The sequence below is a fragment of the Silurus aristotelis genome, assembly GCF_946808225.1.
Source record: "Silurus aristotelis genome assembly, chromosome: 28".
In the NCBI taxonomy this organism is placed as follows: Eukaryota; Metazoa; Chordata; class Actinopteri; order Siluriformes; family Siluridae; genus Silurus; species Silurus aristotelis.
Genome location: NC_139601.1, coordinates 6,875,775 through 6,892,571, shown reverse-complemented (window position 1 = coordinate 6,892,571; position 16,797 = coordinate 6,875,775). Strand labels below are relative to the sequence as shown.

General features: G+C 35.5%; 1 protein-coding gene across 21 annotated transcripts in view; it reads right to left on the bottom strand.

The window, feature by feature from the left end:
* Window positions 1-16,797, bottom strand: part of ppfia4 (PTPRF interacting protein alpha 4) — a gene marked incomplete at its 3' end in the record, with an annotated part of 125,097 nt that overhangs the window by 12,066 nt on the left and 96,234 nt on the right. For 9 of the 21 annotated variants that reach the window (XM_083534025.1, XM_083534022.1, XM_083534024.1 and 6 more), the window contains exons 14-21: window positions 13,264-13,469; window positions 11,042-11,270; window positions 10,389-10,424; window positions 10,073-10,203; window positions 3,974-4,083; window positions 3,793-3,865; window positions 2,841-2,922; window positions 2,478-2,678 (exon numbers count right to left, since the gene is read on the bottom strand). In XM_083534025.1, coding sequence (XP_083390151.1) covers window positions 2,478-2,678; window positions 2,841-2,922; window positions 3,793-3,865; window positions 3,974-4,083; window positions 10,073-10,203; window positions 10,389-10,424; window positions 11,042-11,270; window positions 13,264-13,469 — 1,068 coding nt within the window. Of the gene's footprint in view, window positions 1-2,477; window positions 2,679-2,840; window positions 2,923-3,792; window positions 3,866-3,973; window positions 4,084-10,072; window positions 10,204-10,388; window positions 10,425-11,041; window positions 11,271-13,263; window positions 13,491-16,797 lie in introns of all 21 variants that reach the window. The other 12 variants (XR_014532232.1, XM_083534021.1, XM_083534036.1 and 9 more) reach the window with 3 other exon arrangements.

The window sequence follows — 16,797 nt, the reverse complement described above, 5'->3', positions numbered from 1 at the left end:
CATGATAAAAACCCCCACATACAAACAGATAATGTTCATGTTTGTGCACAAGAGATGCTCTGAATTTCTATGTTCTGATAATCAAGATGGTGGATTATAATATGAAGAATATGCATGGTGGATTAGCTGACGATCCGATACAGTGGGCTTTGAATCACAGGCTAAAAAAAAACAATCACATCTGAGGTCTTGCACATGTAGGATTAGGATCAGTTAGGATTGTATAAATATTTTACCATGCTCATGAAATAAAAAAAACTTATTGCTGATCATGCCTGAGTGTGAGCCAGTTTTGTCCATTTGCTGTTTTCCAAAACCAGAAATAAACACACGTGGGTGGAGCAGCAGGGGTCGGCTGATTTCTATTCTAGAGGTTGATATTTTGCCAGAGCACTGATATATCTAAACCTACTTTGGTCCACATTTTTTGTTAACATTATGGCCCACTCCTAGCTCAGTTATAGGTTATACTTCCACAATTGTTTATTAGTGCTATTTCATATTTTCTGGTTCCTATTCGAATACAACAGAATGCTAGTATTAGCATTGATTGATTAGTGCAGGGGTCTTCAACGTTTTTCAGGTGAAGGACCACTTAGGCGATGGGGCAGATACAAAATGTGTCAAACACAGCCATTGATATTAACACAAACTAATCATATTATGTTAGTTATATATGTTAAGACAATTAAAACTATGTTGTTGACGCATCATTATCTGTATATTTTCATATACTCTTAAATCTTTTAAAAGGATTTATTCGTCATAACAAACATATTTTGCTTTTGAAATCACAATTTATTAAGATGTTCACAGTATTATATTTTTAATTAGAGATTTATACAAATGTATATTTTATCTTTGATGCTTTTACCCATGTTTAGTTATTTTTTTTACCAAAAATTATTTGATTCTACATTAATTATCGGACCCCCTGCAGTACCACTGCGAACCTCCTAGGGGTCGCGGATCCCCGGTTGAAGACCCATGTATAAGTGTAATCAAGTCACAACTGCTGATCTGCATGTAATTAATTAATTAAGAAAATAAGTTGATTTAAAGCTTTTGTCCTTATTGATAGTCAAAAAATGAATATGTTTCTGCCACACTACATTCATCTGATTCTTTAATTTTATTTTTGTGCTATGATCATGTACATGGCCTTAGGTTAACCCGAGATCAGATCAGAAAGTGCAGAACAAAGCCAGCTACAAAATTCAATCTATGAAATGCATATTGCAGTTAAAAAACTGTTATATGGTGAAAATAATCAACCAAAGAGCTGTCAAAAAATGCTCTGCAAAGCCAGAACATGTAAATATAAATAAAGGAAAGTGATGTGAATTGTATTTAGGTCAGAATTATGGTCTTGAACTATAGTACCCATATTTATTCAGATTTATGGTTAATTAGCGATTGTATATAATCTGCACGAGTCATGTGCTCATGTTTAGGTTATGGTTTCTCTTTTTCTTTGTATTGTGTTTTCTTTTGTATTACCCGTTTATGAATCCAACCTTTGCTTTATTACATTTGCATTTTGGGTATTAGATTTTAATAAAAAAATAAAAAAAAATCCATAAACTGAATTTTCTTCTATAGTACATTTTTCTTCTACCATTTTCTTCTATAACACTTAGATCATTTGACCCTTTCACAAAATAAATCATGTTTTCATGAGTTTTAATCTTTTTTTTTACACATGATGTAAATAGATGAAAATGTTGCTGACATAAATGTAACATATGGAATCCTAACTGACAAACAATACATAAAATAGTCCTCTATCCAAGACCCTTCGAATGGTCCCGTATGACTACACACTCGTGTCATAAATTATGACAATAAATTGAAAGAACCTGGGCTAACATTTAAAAAGTCCCCTAATCATGTGGATAAACCACATACCTGGCAACACTGCTTAGACATTTCAAAAGCTGCTTTGGGACAATGTCCATTGTTAAAAGCTCTATACAATTAAAAATTCAATTCAATTCAATTAAACATGGCTAGTGGAGAGAATTGTAGTTGTATAATAACATTTAAACAGACTAAAACAATGTACACAATAAAAATGTTCTCAGTTCAATTGATTTCTCTCTGCGGCTTCTATAGTGAGACTTAAAATCCAATCTTAAGGCAGTTAAAGATGAAGCAAGTGTAGTGTAATACAGTTTCTGTTTAATAATAATCTGTTGGTAATTCAGTGGTTACTAGTTTGAGTAATTAAGGCATCAGTAGGTTATGAGTTTAAACCCCAGCACTGTCAAGCTGCCACTGTTGGGTCTTTGAGCAAAGTGTTTAACTCTCATTTGCTTGGGTGTTAGTTGCTTCAAGTAAAAGAGTCACTTTATATCTGATTGGCATTTAATTATGGAATACACACGTTAGGTACTGAGTATTAAACATATTGATCTCAGTTGTGATACTGTATGAAACACAGAATTGGTTTTTGGAGTTAAGGGTGATTCTCTTACGGTGCGTGAGGTGAGTGGTGCTGAGGGACTGGTGAGTGATACCATCTCCTGGATGGCCAGCCTGAGCTTAAGCCTGTGCAGTGGGTTGCTTATGCCGATCTCCCTCTGGATCTCTGTATCAGACAGCGCAGACATGATGGCACCACTCTTCACATTGGCACGGCAAGCCGCTACATACCACGCTGGCATGCCAACCCACAGCTGGAAAAGAAAGAGATACATCATTGTCAAAGCCACCACCGTCATCTTGTCTTCGTCAAGTGTTTTCATCATTTCTGTCATTCTTACTCAGTATGATCAGTGTAATTATAATCACTATAATGGCTGCATGGTGCGAGTATGTGTGTGCATGAGATCCTCTACCTCAAGCCAAGAGACCACTGTTGGGCCGTCCCACTGGGCAAACGGAAGGCCTTTTCTCCGTGCACCTTCCAAAAGCTCGTGTCTGAAAGACAAGGGAAGAAAATAAAGTTTTTTTGGAAAATATTTTGTTTAGAACTTTAATATGAAAGACCAAATTTTGGATTTGGCTTGACTTCTCTCGGTGTGATATCGAAAGATTTTATTACTAACAATTTCTTTACCTCATCGTTAATAAAAAGCTATTAAAAGCATTTGCACGTACTATATTTATAATGAGGCACACTTTAATTTATGTGGTGATTTTATTTTCTTACTGAAATCCTATTATTCTTTTGTAGATTCAACCTTTTTTTCTGATAGTCCATTAATGACACTGGAATGTGATGATACTTACTTGGGTTGCCAGATCATGTCTTAAAATTTAGAAATCCTAAATGCTAAGCATTGTAATTAAATAACCTTTTTTTTGGTGAATCTAATTTAATTCAGAGTGTGATATGGCTTGTTCTTGATTACAATTGGAGCAGTGGTTGGAAGGGAAATTGGCAATCCTGCAAAATGCCAATGTGGCAACATTCATTTCTACCTCCTCAGACCAGAACCAGAATGATTTCATTAATTTCTCTATTCATTGTTTGAAAGTTTATTAACAGTGTGTAGTATTCCTGAGCACTAAAGTTTGCCATAGCGCTTATGTTTCTTTTTTTGGCATCACTGTGGCATTGCATGGGAATATGCTGGGCTGTTTGGGCTCCCTGTTTCACCAAATTCTTGCATTTGGTTTAATTTAAGCACTTGTTGTGAAGGCATAACTAACTAATGTTGAGGCAATCTGGCTAACTTTGGTGTAAGCATTTGTTGTTAGTACACACTAAATCACAATCATATAAACATGAACGGAAACCGAGATGGGTTTGATGTTGACAGACATGAAATAGAAAAGAATAGCTACTTCTTCTTCATCCTGCGGTCTCTCTCAGCCTGCTTGCCCAGGGTCATTGTATCTCCAATGTTCATCTCAAAATCTGCAATTCAGTGACAAAGCTACAGAGTTCAAAATCTAACATAGTTAGAGACAATGTTATACATTCCCCAAGATTTATCAGCCAAACTGTTGCAGAGAGACTGCTAACCTGGAATAACAGGAGGGGTCATTTGGCCATCTTTGCTCATTGGTTGGGGCTTATCCTTCTTGCCAAACAAGCGACCAAAGGAGGACTTGATTCCCTTCTTTTTGTTGCCGCTGAAGAGAAAAAAAGAATAAAAATGACGTATTTCACTAGCTGAGGGACATCTTTCAGAGGTGCTTTCTAGGTTTATCCTTAGGCAATATGTCTTAGAGCTACTCTCTGATGACTCTGAGGGGGGAAAAAAAGCAAGGACACAAGAATCACTGCCAAATATATTTGCGAGTATATGAATAAAACATCATTCCAGCAAGGAATGAAAAACAAAGTAGATTTCGTTGTAGGAAAATAACCAATCGCTGAGTGCTTAAATATTTTCAACAACTTATAAGTCTCATTATTCTTATACTTAGGAAAACATGGACGCAATTATTAAAAAATTAGTATCTTAAAGATTTTTTTTTAATTATTGTGTTGTTAAGACACGTATGTAAATCTTTGCAGAAGAATAAATGATCTAAATGAAGCTTAAAAGTAGTGTATTATTGGCAGCATGGTATACTTAGATATTTATCACTTTTAAAAGGCTTAAGAAGTCACTAAAACTACATGTGTTGCATAGTCTAAAGCAGAAATATAGTTAGCACTAATTAGGAGCTAAAAAGCACTAGACAAGTTTTGAATAAATCAATATGTGGCATATGTTCTTCCAATGGTTTAAAACTAATTGGCCGGTGTTCAGTATATTGTCCAAAACGAAGCTGAAAAAAACAAAAAAAAAAAAACATTTGTCAGATGAAAAATATCAATATAGATCATTAAATGAAGGTGAATTAGACTTGCAAATAAATGCATTGAATCAGATCTTAATAAAATAATAAAATATGTATTACCTAAAGATTTCAGAAATCACTTCATGCAACCTGGAAACTAAATGTATAGCACATTGCCAATGATGTTCTAACTTTCTCTTTTCCTCCTTCCTGGTGGCTCCATCCTCAGCATTCTTCTACCAATATAACTCATGTCCCTCCTCTGTACATGTCCAAACCATCTCAATCTCATCTCCCTCACCTTGTCACCAAAACATCCTACATGCGCTGTCTCTCTAATAAACTCATTTCTAATCCTGTCCATCCTCGTCACTTCCAATGAAAACCTTGACATCTTCAGCTCTGCTACCTCCAGCTCCACCTCCTGTCTTTTACTCAATGCCACTGTCTCTAAACCATACAACATCGCAGGTCTCACCACAGTCCTATAAACTTTCCCTTTCATTCTTGCAGATACCCTACTATCACAAATCACTCCTGCCACTCTTCTCCACCCACTCCACCCAGCCTGCACTCTTTTCTTTACTTCTCTAACACACTCTCCATTACTTTGCACTGTCGACCCCAGATACCTGAACTCCTCCACCTTCTCCACCTCTTCTTCCTGCAACCGCATCACTCCACTGCCCTCCCTCTCATTCACACACATGTACTCTGTCTTACTCCTACTGACTTTCATTTCACTTCTCTCCAGCGCATATCTCCACCTCTCCAGGCTCTTCTCAACCTGCTCACTACTCTCACCACAAATCACAATATCATCCGCAAACATCATAGTCCAGGGAGACTCCTGTCTGTCTATCAACCTGTCCATCACCACTGCAAACAGGAAAGGGCTCAGAGCCGATCCTTGATGCAGTCCAACCTTCACCCTAAACCAGTCTGTCGTTCCTACTGCACACTTCACTGCTGTCATACTGTCCTCATACATTTCCTGCACCACCCTCACATACTTCTCTGACACACCTGACTTCCTCATACAATATATTGAAACAAAAAAACAAGATCTTAATTAACCCAGAATTTAATAAACTGACAAGTCTTTGTAAATGAAGCTGTTACAATAGAAACAATAAAATATTAAAACAAACACAATAATACAACCCAGTACTGTCAGAGCTATGTTATAATATTTAATTACTAGCTCTTTTTCTCTAACAAGATTCAAACATTCAACAGCTCTGTGTATAATAATCATTAATGGCTTGTCGTCCAGCTGTATTGCCTGTTATAAGGCAATAACAGATGCAAATAAATACAACATGTTGCGATTACACACTGAATGAGCATTAATTAACATTACTGCAGGCAGGAGCTGACAGAGAGTCCAAACATTTCCTCATTTTTGTAGCACTGCATTCCTAATAGCTTTTGTTGCTGATAAATAATTAATAAATAGGAATAAATAAATACAAAAACCTTTAGTATTTAATAGATGTTGGATTGTAAAGTTGGGGTATTTATACATAGGTTTCCATCACATGCAACATAAAAAAAGAAAAGGAAAAAAAAAACGTACTGAAAGTCTTCTCGTTCTAGAACCCTATTTGCTTCAAGTCTGTTTAAAAAAGAAATGCTGTTTCATAAAAAACATTTATTCATAAACAAGATCATTAATGGAAATGAACTGAAATAATGATTGTATTCCGGCACCTATAAAATATCCACTATATTATTACATTGTTTTATAATGTCATAAGGACATAAAGAGAACAATCATATAAAAACAGAATCTTAATGATGATAAACTTATGAGGTATTATGGATCATTTATTATTGTTTGGCAAAAGTTGCGATTTCTCCGGTCTTATCACTTTAACACATTTAAGCCCCCTGTTGCCAGACTATTTGCTATTCATGCACTTATGTATTACTTCAATCAGATTTGATGTCCATTGAAATGAAATGTTTGAATTTACTTCCAATCCTTAAATATTTATAGAGCACCACATCCTACTGAGACACTCTTTCAGGGGCGATTAGGGGATAACTTCATTAACACTGCACTGGGAGAGAGGAGTGTGGGTGAGAGAGAGAGAGAGAGAGAGAGAGGGAGGGGGGGGGGAAGAGCAATGAAAGTCAGGGACAAAGAAAGGAGATGTCTTTGTTTTTGCTATTGCATCAGAACATTAATAATAATCGCATGCCATTAGATAGGAAGCATGTGGAAAGAGGGGAAGAGGGGAATGTTATGGGTGGCTGCAGTTTAAATACTGTGGTATATGTGTGAGAGTTACACATAATTACCCCCGGGGGCAGTTTTAAGATTGAGGGTGATTTGCATTCATTCGCCTCTAAAACGTCTATTTGGCAACACTAAGGCGGTAATTGCATTGTGTTTTATAGCAGTCTTATTTACAGCAGTTTTAATGACCTTGGACAAGCAACCAAACAATCCATAATAGGTCTTTAAAGGGTCTGGTTAGGAAAGAAAGATTTATTTCAAGCACACCTGTGACCGTCACGTGTAATCTAAAAAAACACTTTCAGTAGAATGACAATGCCAATAGTAAATCACCAGAAATACAGGCATGTGGAATTATTCATTACCTATGTGTAAAACACAGAAATATATATATATATATATATATATATATATATATATATATATATATATATATATATATATATATATATATATGTGTATATATATATATATATATATATATATATATATATATATATTTACAACCTAAATTCTAATATTTGTTCCATGAAATTTTATTAATTTATTCCCAACAGTTTATTTTCTTCATTTTGTAGCGTTTCTCTTGGCTGCACTGTTTCCAGTACGTGTATGTGGATGTTAGATTTTTTTGTCCAATCAGATTTCAGCCTCTATGTGCTGCCATGTCAATCTACTCTGCCCAGGGCCTTCTGCTGGCTTTTTACCATAGTCTTCTAAAAAAAAAGCTCTGTTTCTTTAACTGATCAGATTTCATATTCGCCTCAAAGGGCCAGCTAACTGCCCCAGAATAGCGTCAGCATTTTTCCGTGTTCTGATCGGTTGGTCAGAGGGAAACTGTTACAGCCAAGTTCGACTGGCAAAACACATGTGTAGCTCTGCACACATTAATACATCTGAGTTAGACTTTATTATGCCTACAGAGGAAGAGAAATTGATTTGGTCTTTGACATATTTAAAAATCGATTTTGAAGAAAAGCTAGACATCGTGAGGAGAGGTCGGGCCAACCCCAAAGCTTGTCTCAGCCTGGGAAAGGTTTGTTCCACACTTCCAGACCAGTGAATACAAGCGGTACTACTGGATTACAGCCTCTGAGGAGCGGTGCAAATTATGACAATGCATCTCTGGTTAGGAGGTTGTATTTTATTAAAATGTATATGTTTTTGTCATGTTATTAGACAAATATTGACTCTGAACTGCTTCAGATGATGTAGGTGGCACTATTTTGAATAGTATTGATGGTTTCTATAATTGCGACGTGAGAGTGGTGGATTAATTCGGGTCCCCAGTGAAGTCCCAGGTACCAAATGCACGGCCCACCACTGATATATATATATATATATATATATATATATATATATATATATATATATATATATATATATATGTGTGTGTGTGTGTGTGTGTGTGTGTGTGTGTGTGTGTGTGTGTGTGTGTGTGTGTTGTAACAGCCCATAGCTCTGTTACTGATTTTGCTAGGGTGTAGTTCCACCTCCATCCTCTAGAGGCTCTAAGTTGTAAGCTTTCTCTAATTTGAGCTAGGTAATTTAGTAGAGGAGGAGAGGTTGTTTGGTTTGGAGGAAGTATGGCCATCTTCTTTTATCTCCTCCTACACTTTAGAGGTCAGATTGAGAAACATTTGTGTTTCTAGTTCAATCAATGTAAATGCTTTTCTCTGTTTAGTTTCTTTTTGTATTTCTTTTAATTGTGTTAGTGTTAAGGTGGGCCTCACACTGGTTCTCCAAACACATTCCTATGTTATCTGTTCAGTGTCTATAGGATCTTTATGATGTGAGAATGTAAGGTACATGGAATGTTTTTTCTGGGTTTACACATCTCTGGTTACTATGTCTTCTTACACAAACAGGAACAGTTTTAGGTCAGGTTTGTTTCAGTGTATGTATATATATATATATATATATATATATATATATATATATATATATATATATATATATACTTGTCTGTTATCCACATAGAACTATAGAAGAACATATGTGCCATTCTGTGTGCCTTGTGATTCTTCTCTGTTCAGAAAAGGCAGCACAGGCATCGTAGATCGCATGGAAAACCTCTCCAAGAATTAAGTTTTGTTTGGGCATTATACAAATATAACAAAATGACTTTGCGCATCAATTATAATTTGTTTCATATGTTTGTTGTATGTGTTTGTTAGCATGGCAACACTCAGTTTGTATATTTTATTTTAGAAGGAATCTTTTATATTAGTAGTTTCCACTGTATGGAAACTGTATGGACTGTATCAATAGGATGCTTTACAAAGAGAACTAAACTACACATCCTATTGTAAACACTTTGGAAATGAATACTTAAGAACTGAATTGTTTTGGGAGCACACAGTGGATGATGTTGTTTGGGCCAACCATATAGCATTTGGTGGATTGTGTATCGTCATCATCATAATCATCAGCGATTATTATAATAGACATTCATCAAAGGACATTGTGTTTTTTTCATCAGACAATGACCACATTTGCCATGTTGCCTGCTGTTATACATACATTCATACAAGTTTCTGAACCTGCTGGATTCCTTTGCTGTTAATTGTACATGCCATTTTTCACACTTCATTGATAATGTTATGGACTGCATCTGTTTGTTTATGTGCATATTCCTTAAAGTTTAAATATATAATCTAAGGTACGCATATTAAGAGTGCTTGGAAGGCCCTGCAATTATTAAATCTGGTAGCACCTTGTTCTTGAAGAGAGAGGAGGGACGGTTACATAGTCCCCATACGGGTCACCACTACATGGCAACATTTGGTCATTGTCCAATTAAAAACACAAAATGTCTTTTGATGAATGTCTATTATTATAGGAGATAAAAGAAGGCCATGCTTCCTCCGAACCTAACAACCTCTCCTCTACTAGATTACCTTCTAATTTCTTAAATTAGAGAAAATTTACATTTGAGAGCCCCTAGAGGATGTAGGTGGAACTACGCCTTCGCAAAATCATAGTAACAGAGCTATGGGCTGTAGCTGTGTGTGTGTGTGTGTGTGTGTGTGTGTGTGTGTGTGTGTGTGTGTGTGTGTGTGTGTGCGCGCGCGCATGTGCACATACCCTCGTCCATCTTCAAGGCTTCCAGTCAGCTGAGCGAAGTTTATTTGATCAAGTTTAAGACTACGAGGGGAGGAAGGGGGCGACATCTCACACTTTATAGTGGCCTTATCCTCACGAGCTTCCACTGGAGACTAGAGCAAAGAAATGGATAGTCACATATACACCAATAAACACAAAACATGAAAGTCCTTGGTATCTACACATGCTCTTCATGCAAGTCATGCTCTGTTATATGCTCACATACATCCAAAAAACCACCTAATAATATGACATAAATGCAAGAACATGTTTTTTGTCGTATCTGAAAGGGACTTACAGTGACTTTCCTGCGGTGCTTTCGTAAATCACTAGGCTGATAGCGTTAGAAAAGAGACACAAACATGCAGACAGACAGGTTAAGCTGATTAAACACACAGTCAGATAAAGGGAAATAAATTGGATGCTGATGTCCTGCTGAGGTCCTGTCACACCTCCTGGCCAAAGCCAAAATTTTATTGAAGAATTAATAAAGACAATATTCTTATTGATTATCATTTCGAAAAAAATTAAAAAAAATAAAAAAAAAATAAAAAGTGTTGGGCCATTTGGGAACGCAAATGTCAACTACTTTAGTAAAACATGAAAAAATAAGACAATGATTTGGAAGGCTGAATAAAGGAAAATTACCTTTCTTTTTTTTTTTTTTTTTTTACTAATTCTTCAGTTTCTTTAATAAATGCATCAATATACATTTTATATAATATAAAAAAAATGTAGGATAAATTGGTGTTGCATTGTCAGCTTTTTTATACATTAAAACAAATAAATGCTAATGTAAAGAAATATTTGTTTACATAAATATTATTTATATTGCTAATAATTTACATGAATGCTAAATACGTTATATTCAAAAATTCTACCGAAAATACAAGCCTTTTACTGTGTGCATAACGAACGCTCACGTGTAGGCTGTGATTTCTCATTTCTCACCAGGGTCATGACACCGAGCTCATGTGCAGTGGACCGAGATGCCATCTTTGGAGTTGAGCGGCCACTGACGGGAGGTGAAGAGCTGGCAAGGGAGAGGGCAGTGACGGAGGTGGGGATGGTGGACCGTGGGCGCAGCGTGACATTTAGTCCATCCATGCTACCGCTGTTCACACGGCTCTCAATCTCATCAGCCCGAAGCTCAGCTGATTCTCGCTCTACCTGGATCATTCTGCGGCAAATACCAGTGAGAAAAGCTTGTATCTTCAGTGGGCCTAGGTTCCATCTACACCAAATATATCCATCTACACCAGGTTTAATAATTTGGACATATGTATTATCTCACACTTGTACAGCAATCTCAACAATTTGTGAAATTCACAAATATCAATAATAATAAGAAAAAATATAGTGCGGTAATTTCAATTCTGTAGACAACACAAAGCTGTTTTTAGAGAAATTTGGATGTAGATGTTTTTTTGGTTGGATGTTGTGTCCAGTGATCAGCCATTAAAGCAATTAGTAAGTGTAAGAATTTTTGCCCAAAAGTTGTTAGAAGAAACTCCCTGGTTTAACAGATGTTCTTGTAGAATCAAACTGAGGAATCATGCCAAATATCTGCACGTGGATCCTAATGGTTTCCAGATTGTTTGATGTCATCAATCTCAATGAATCATTTACTCTATTGTTTTCTGCTAAATTTAACAGATGTCTCAATGCAAATAGCTGAGTTTGCATGAAATCGATTTTCTGGAGAGATAAATGGTTCCTAAGAAAAATTATGTAAAAAAGTTCTCCCACACCACCCCACTGCTGCGCTCCCTTCACTGGTTTCCAGTAGCTGCACGTATCAGATTCAAAACACTGATGCTTGCCTACAAGGCCAAAAATGGACCAGCACCATCTTACCTCAGAGACCTCATCACATCTCGCACTGCCCCACGCTGTCTGAGATCCTCCAGCACTGCTCGACTGGTATCACCTTCTCTCAGAATGAGAGGTAAGTACACTTCAAGGCTCTTCTCTGTTCTGGCACCGAGGTGGTGGAATGAACTTCCTCTAGATGCGGAGACCCTCGCTATCTTTAAGCGACGGTTTAAGACCTACCTCTTCCTCACTTAAATTAGCACTTTCCAAGTTTGCTTTGTAAAAATCAAGAGTTATATTTATCTTAAGTTTGTAATCTAGCATTCCAGTGTAGATTTATTCATTGCTTAGAGACCCAAAGCACTTTTGTACGTCGCTCTGGACAAGGGCGTCTGCTAAATGCCGCAAATGTAAATGTGAGCCCAATATGCCCAACCGGCCAAGTTTGCAGATTCTACTCTTCTTGTATCTACAATAGAAAGAAACTGATTTTTTAACATAGACCACTGCTACTGACAAAATGCAAATTTAAAGGTGTAACATAATGTCAGTAATTTTTTCCTATTAGAGTCAACAATTTGTGTAGAAATCAACCATACAAAAACAATAAAGCCTATTAAATCCCTAAACCATTAAATGTAACCTTCCTGTGACAGACTGGTTGTGTATATTGTGCTTTCTTTTATACTGTTTTTTTTTTTTTGTATATTTAGAGCCATTTGTCACTCTTCATATGAAACACTGTTTTTTAATGAATTTTCACGCAAACTCAGCTGTTTGAATAAGGACATCTGTCAAACGTGGCACAAAACAAAAGAGTAAATGATTAATTGAGATTGATTATACTAAACAGTCTGGAAAAGATTAGGTTCCTCATGCAGACATTTGGCATGATTCATCTGACTCATTATGTCATGTATACCAGATGGATTCTGCAAGAACATCTGTTAAAACTGTTAAACCAGAGACATGTTCCTAACACACGATAAGCAAAAAATCTGTTAACACTTTAATTGCTTTAATGGCCTAACAAGGGACACAACTTACTGGATTGACATCTACATCCACATTTATCTAAAGACAAGCAAATTCAATTAAATATTACTAATAGATATACAGAAGACATTCTGCCACCTGAATGTGGCATTCTGAGAAGTCTGGTCCTGTTGTAGCCAATCAGCCTGTTCTATTTCCTGTTCTATTTATTTCATTCTAATGTGAACACAATGATAACACATTCTGCATGATTTAATACACCTACAATACATATATATGAAGTTTTTATTTTATTTATTTTTTAATATATAAAACCCCAAAATCTCTTTCTTTCGAAGCTTTCCAACTGCTTCTAGTCATACCTGATCTCCTCGTTGATGGCATCCAATTGCTCCTGCAACATTAGGGCAAGCGTCTGAGCATCTGAGTGACCACTGGGAGACAGCATGTCTCCTGAGCTAAAGACGGTGTCACGGTCATCATCATCCAACTCGGAGAGGTCTGTGTCGCTGCCCATCAGGTGTGAACGGCTACTTCGAAGGCTAGAAGGCTGTAATCGGTCCCAGTCCTGCTCAACCACCGGTAAGATCTGAAATAAAATCCAAAATCTTCAATCGGAGAATTGTAAAGTATGGGATTTTTGCATTTTTAGTATCTAGTGCTAATAAGAAACAGTTTTTCACTAAATTCGGAACATAAACATTTCCTAGTAAAGCTATTTAAAATTCAAACTTACAGTAAGTGCAACATCCAGTGAAGCAGTTCAAGATGAGAAAAAAACATTTATGAATATGATAGCATATTATTTCCATAATACATATTCTTAAACTTAATAGTATAAAAGGGCACTACAATAGGTGATTTATGCAAAAGGTCAGCAAGATCATGTGTAGACTTAAAGCCGTAAGCATATATCTTGAAAATGGAAAAGCAATTCAGTGTAAGTGCTGCATATTATTTTTTTACTAGCAATGTTCTGTAGTGTAATAGCATTATTCATGTAGAGCATTAGGCTACAGTTATTTTATAATATTACATCTGAGCGTGAGTCTGTTATGTATTAAAGAAAATGCAATTTGTTGTAGGTAGTGAATAAAATCTCAAAGCAACAAGTTGGAAAATTTGAATCATACATATAAAATTTATTTAATTCATTAGCAACGGGTATAGTCATGGCGGAAGGTACACCCTAATCAGATTTCTAAATAGAGTTTAAATAACAACTCTGTGGCCTTCACCAACTTCTCGTAACACCTAACAAAACACATTGTATATGTATATATATATATATATATATATATATATATATATATATATATATATATATATATATATATATATATATATATATACATACACACACACACACACACACACACACACACACTTTTTTATTAATTAATTTATTTTATTAATTATATATACACACACACACACATTTTTTTTTATTAATTAATTAATTAATATAAGGGCTGTCAATCGAAAATATTTAATTCCGAAGAGCATGAAAACTAGACGATGTTTTAAAGGTCATTGATGTTTTTCAAAGAAACTGTTCATGTTTATTAGACACCAGGTTCACATCACTTCTCTTTCTTTGCACTGAGCAATTTACTTACACAACCCTGTTTACATTTTCAGATGACCGGGAAGTTCGTAAAAATATCCTTGTAAATGTTTGAAAGTAATGATGGTGTTTTAAAAAAACGTAAATCATCAGAGCACCAAATGAAACTTTTGTTTCTACACAGACGGTTTTAAATGCCGGATGTGTGCATCGCGCCGCGTTTTGGCGCTCGAATTAAGACTTGCGGCATCAGTAAAACAAATGTTTAGTGATTAAAAATAATTATGCTGTGGAGTTTTACCTTTTTTATATATCTGAGTAATGAAAGGACATCGTGAATAAATCTTTCATTGAAGGTTTTAGTGGGCACCGCATTAATTGCGCGTTAATAAAATTGTCATCAGAGGTCGCCACAGCGGATTATCCGTCTATATACTACCGTCATCTACATCTGCCTCTTTCAAACCAATTTGGCAGCCCCAATAAATAAATAAATATATATAACTTGACATTATAACAGTATAAGCATTGAGTGAATTACACTGATTTTTCTTCGTCATGGCAACTATTAGTATGTGGGATATATTAGGCAGCAATTGAAAAAAATTTCCCTCAAAGTTGATGTGTTAGAAGCAGGAAAAATTGAAGTGTAACGATTTGAGAGAGTTTGACAAGGACCAAATTGTGATGGCTAAATGACTGGGTCAGAGCATCTCCAAAACTACAGCTCTTGTGAGGTGTTTCCTGTCTGCAGTGGTCAGTATCTATCAAAAGTGGTTCAAGGAAGTGGTGAGACCACCGGCATTTTGTTTAATGATGCCTGATCTGAGGTCATAACTTTATGTCTATACTATACCTATACTATACGTGTATATGTATGTGTGTATATATATATATATATATATATATATATATATATATATATATATATATATATATATATATATATATATATATATATATGTGTATATATAAAATGTGTACTTCAAGTTATTGTTGCTAAAGTTTGTGTGAGAGACTGATGTACTTTGAAAATGTGTACTTTAGCAACAATAAATGGAAGAACACATTTTCAAAGTCTATCAGTCTCTCACTGTTCTATAACACATTGCTTCATTTAATTGAGAGAAGCAATGTTATATCCGTAGACACAGCATCTTTATGGGATTTAGGTGTTGACTTTTCATTGGCCATTAACACGTGGTATTTCATCCTTAGCGATACAATTTGTTGGCTCGCTTGTGTTCAGTGTCCTGTAGCATGACCGAATTTTGATACAGCTTAAGCTGTTGGACAGATGGCCTCATGTTTGCCTTAAAAACATTTTCACATTCTAGCTTCCCATTCTGTGGCCCAAATCATCAACCATGAAACATGCTGTGCACAACAACCAAACATCATGCCAAACATTAAATTCTGCCTTGGGCTCATTAGTTCAAAATATACTCTTGTAGATATTTATGGGTTTGCTCTGTTTGAAAACCTGTCATGCTGCCATTTTTCTTTTACAATAGCCACCTTCGCCTGAAAGCAATACTTGTTCAGACTCTTTTTGATTGTGCTATCATCTTGTTGTTTTTTTGTTTTTTTTGTTTTTTTTTGTTTTTTTTAATCTCTCAAGGCTTCTTAGGTATGACCTTAAACTGAATTAGATGGGACACCCACTCCAGGTATGATTGGCAACTGTTTTCTTTGTAACTCTTTCTTCCTGTAAAATAATGAAGCTAATTTAGTGATGGCCCAATAACAAATTTCAGATTGATAAGCAGCAGCAGTTGCTTCTTTAGGTCATGGCTCAGATGTGGGTTTTTTTTTGTTGTTTTTTGTTTTTCAAAAATTTCAAAAGTTGTTATTTCATAGAAGTATGAACTTATTTCATAGTTATAGTTCTTGCTTCTTTCTGTTGTCACTTAAAAATTATATATTTGTTTATGGTTAAGTTGGTGCAGATCAAACATTTCTTATTCAGGCTATCATATATATAAAAACAAAACAAGACTCAATTCCCTGATTGCATCCGTCAAAAGGACAAAATACACACATTTTGGATGTCTTAATTTAAAAACATTGAGTCATCAATGAAAAAAAAAAAACACCGATTTGACATACTGTTTTCTACTTTGAGTTTGAAAAAAGTGTTCCTATCCTATAGGACTTTTTGTGTGCAACTTTTTGTGTGCAAATGCATCATGTATTGCAAGTACATTGCCAGAAATCATGCAAGTTATCTAAACTATTTAAATTACTTATCCATCATAAATATCCCTCTTCCCAATCAATGTAACCCATATCTCAAACTTTTAGTGATATTCTATCTAAAAAAGAGTTT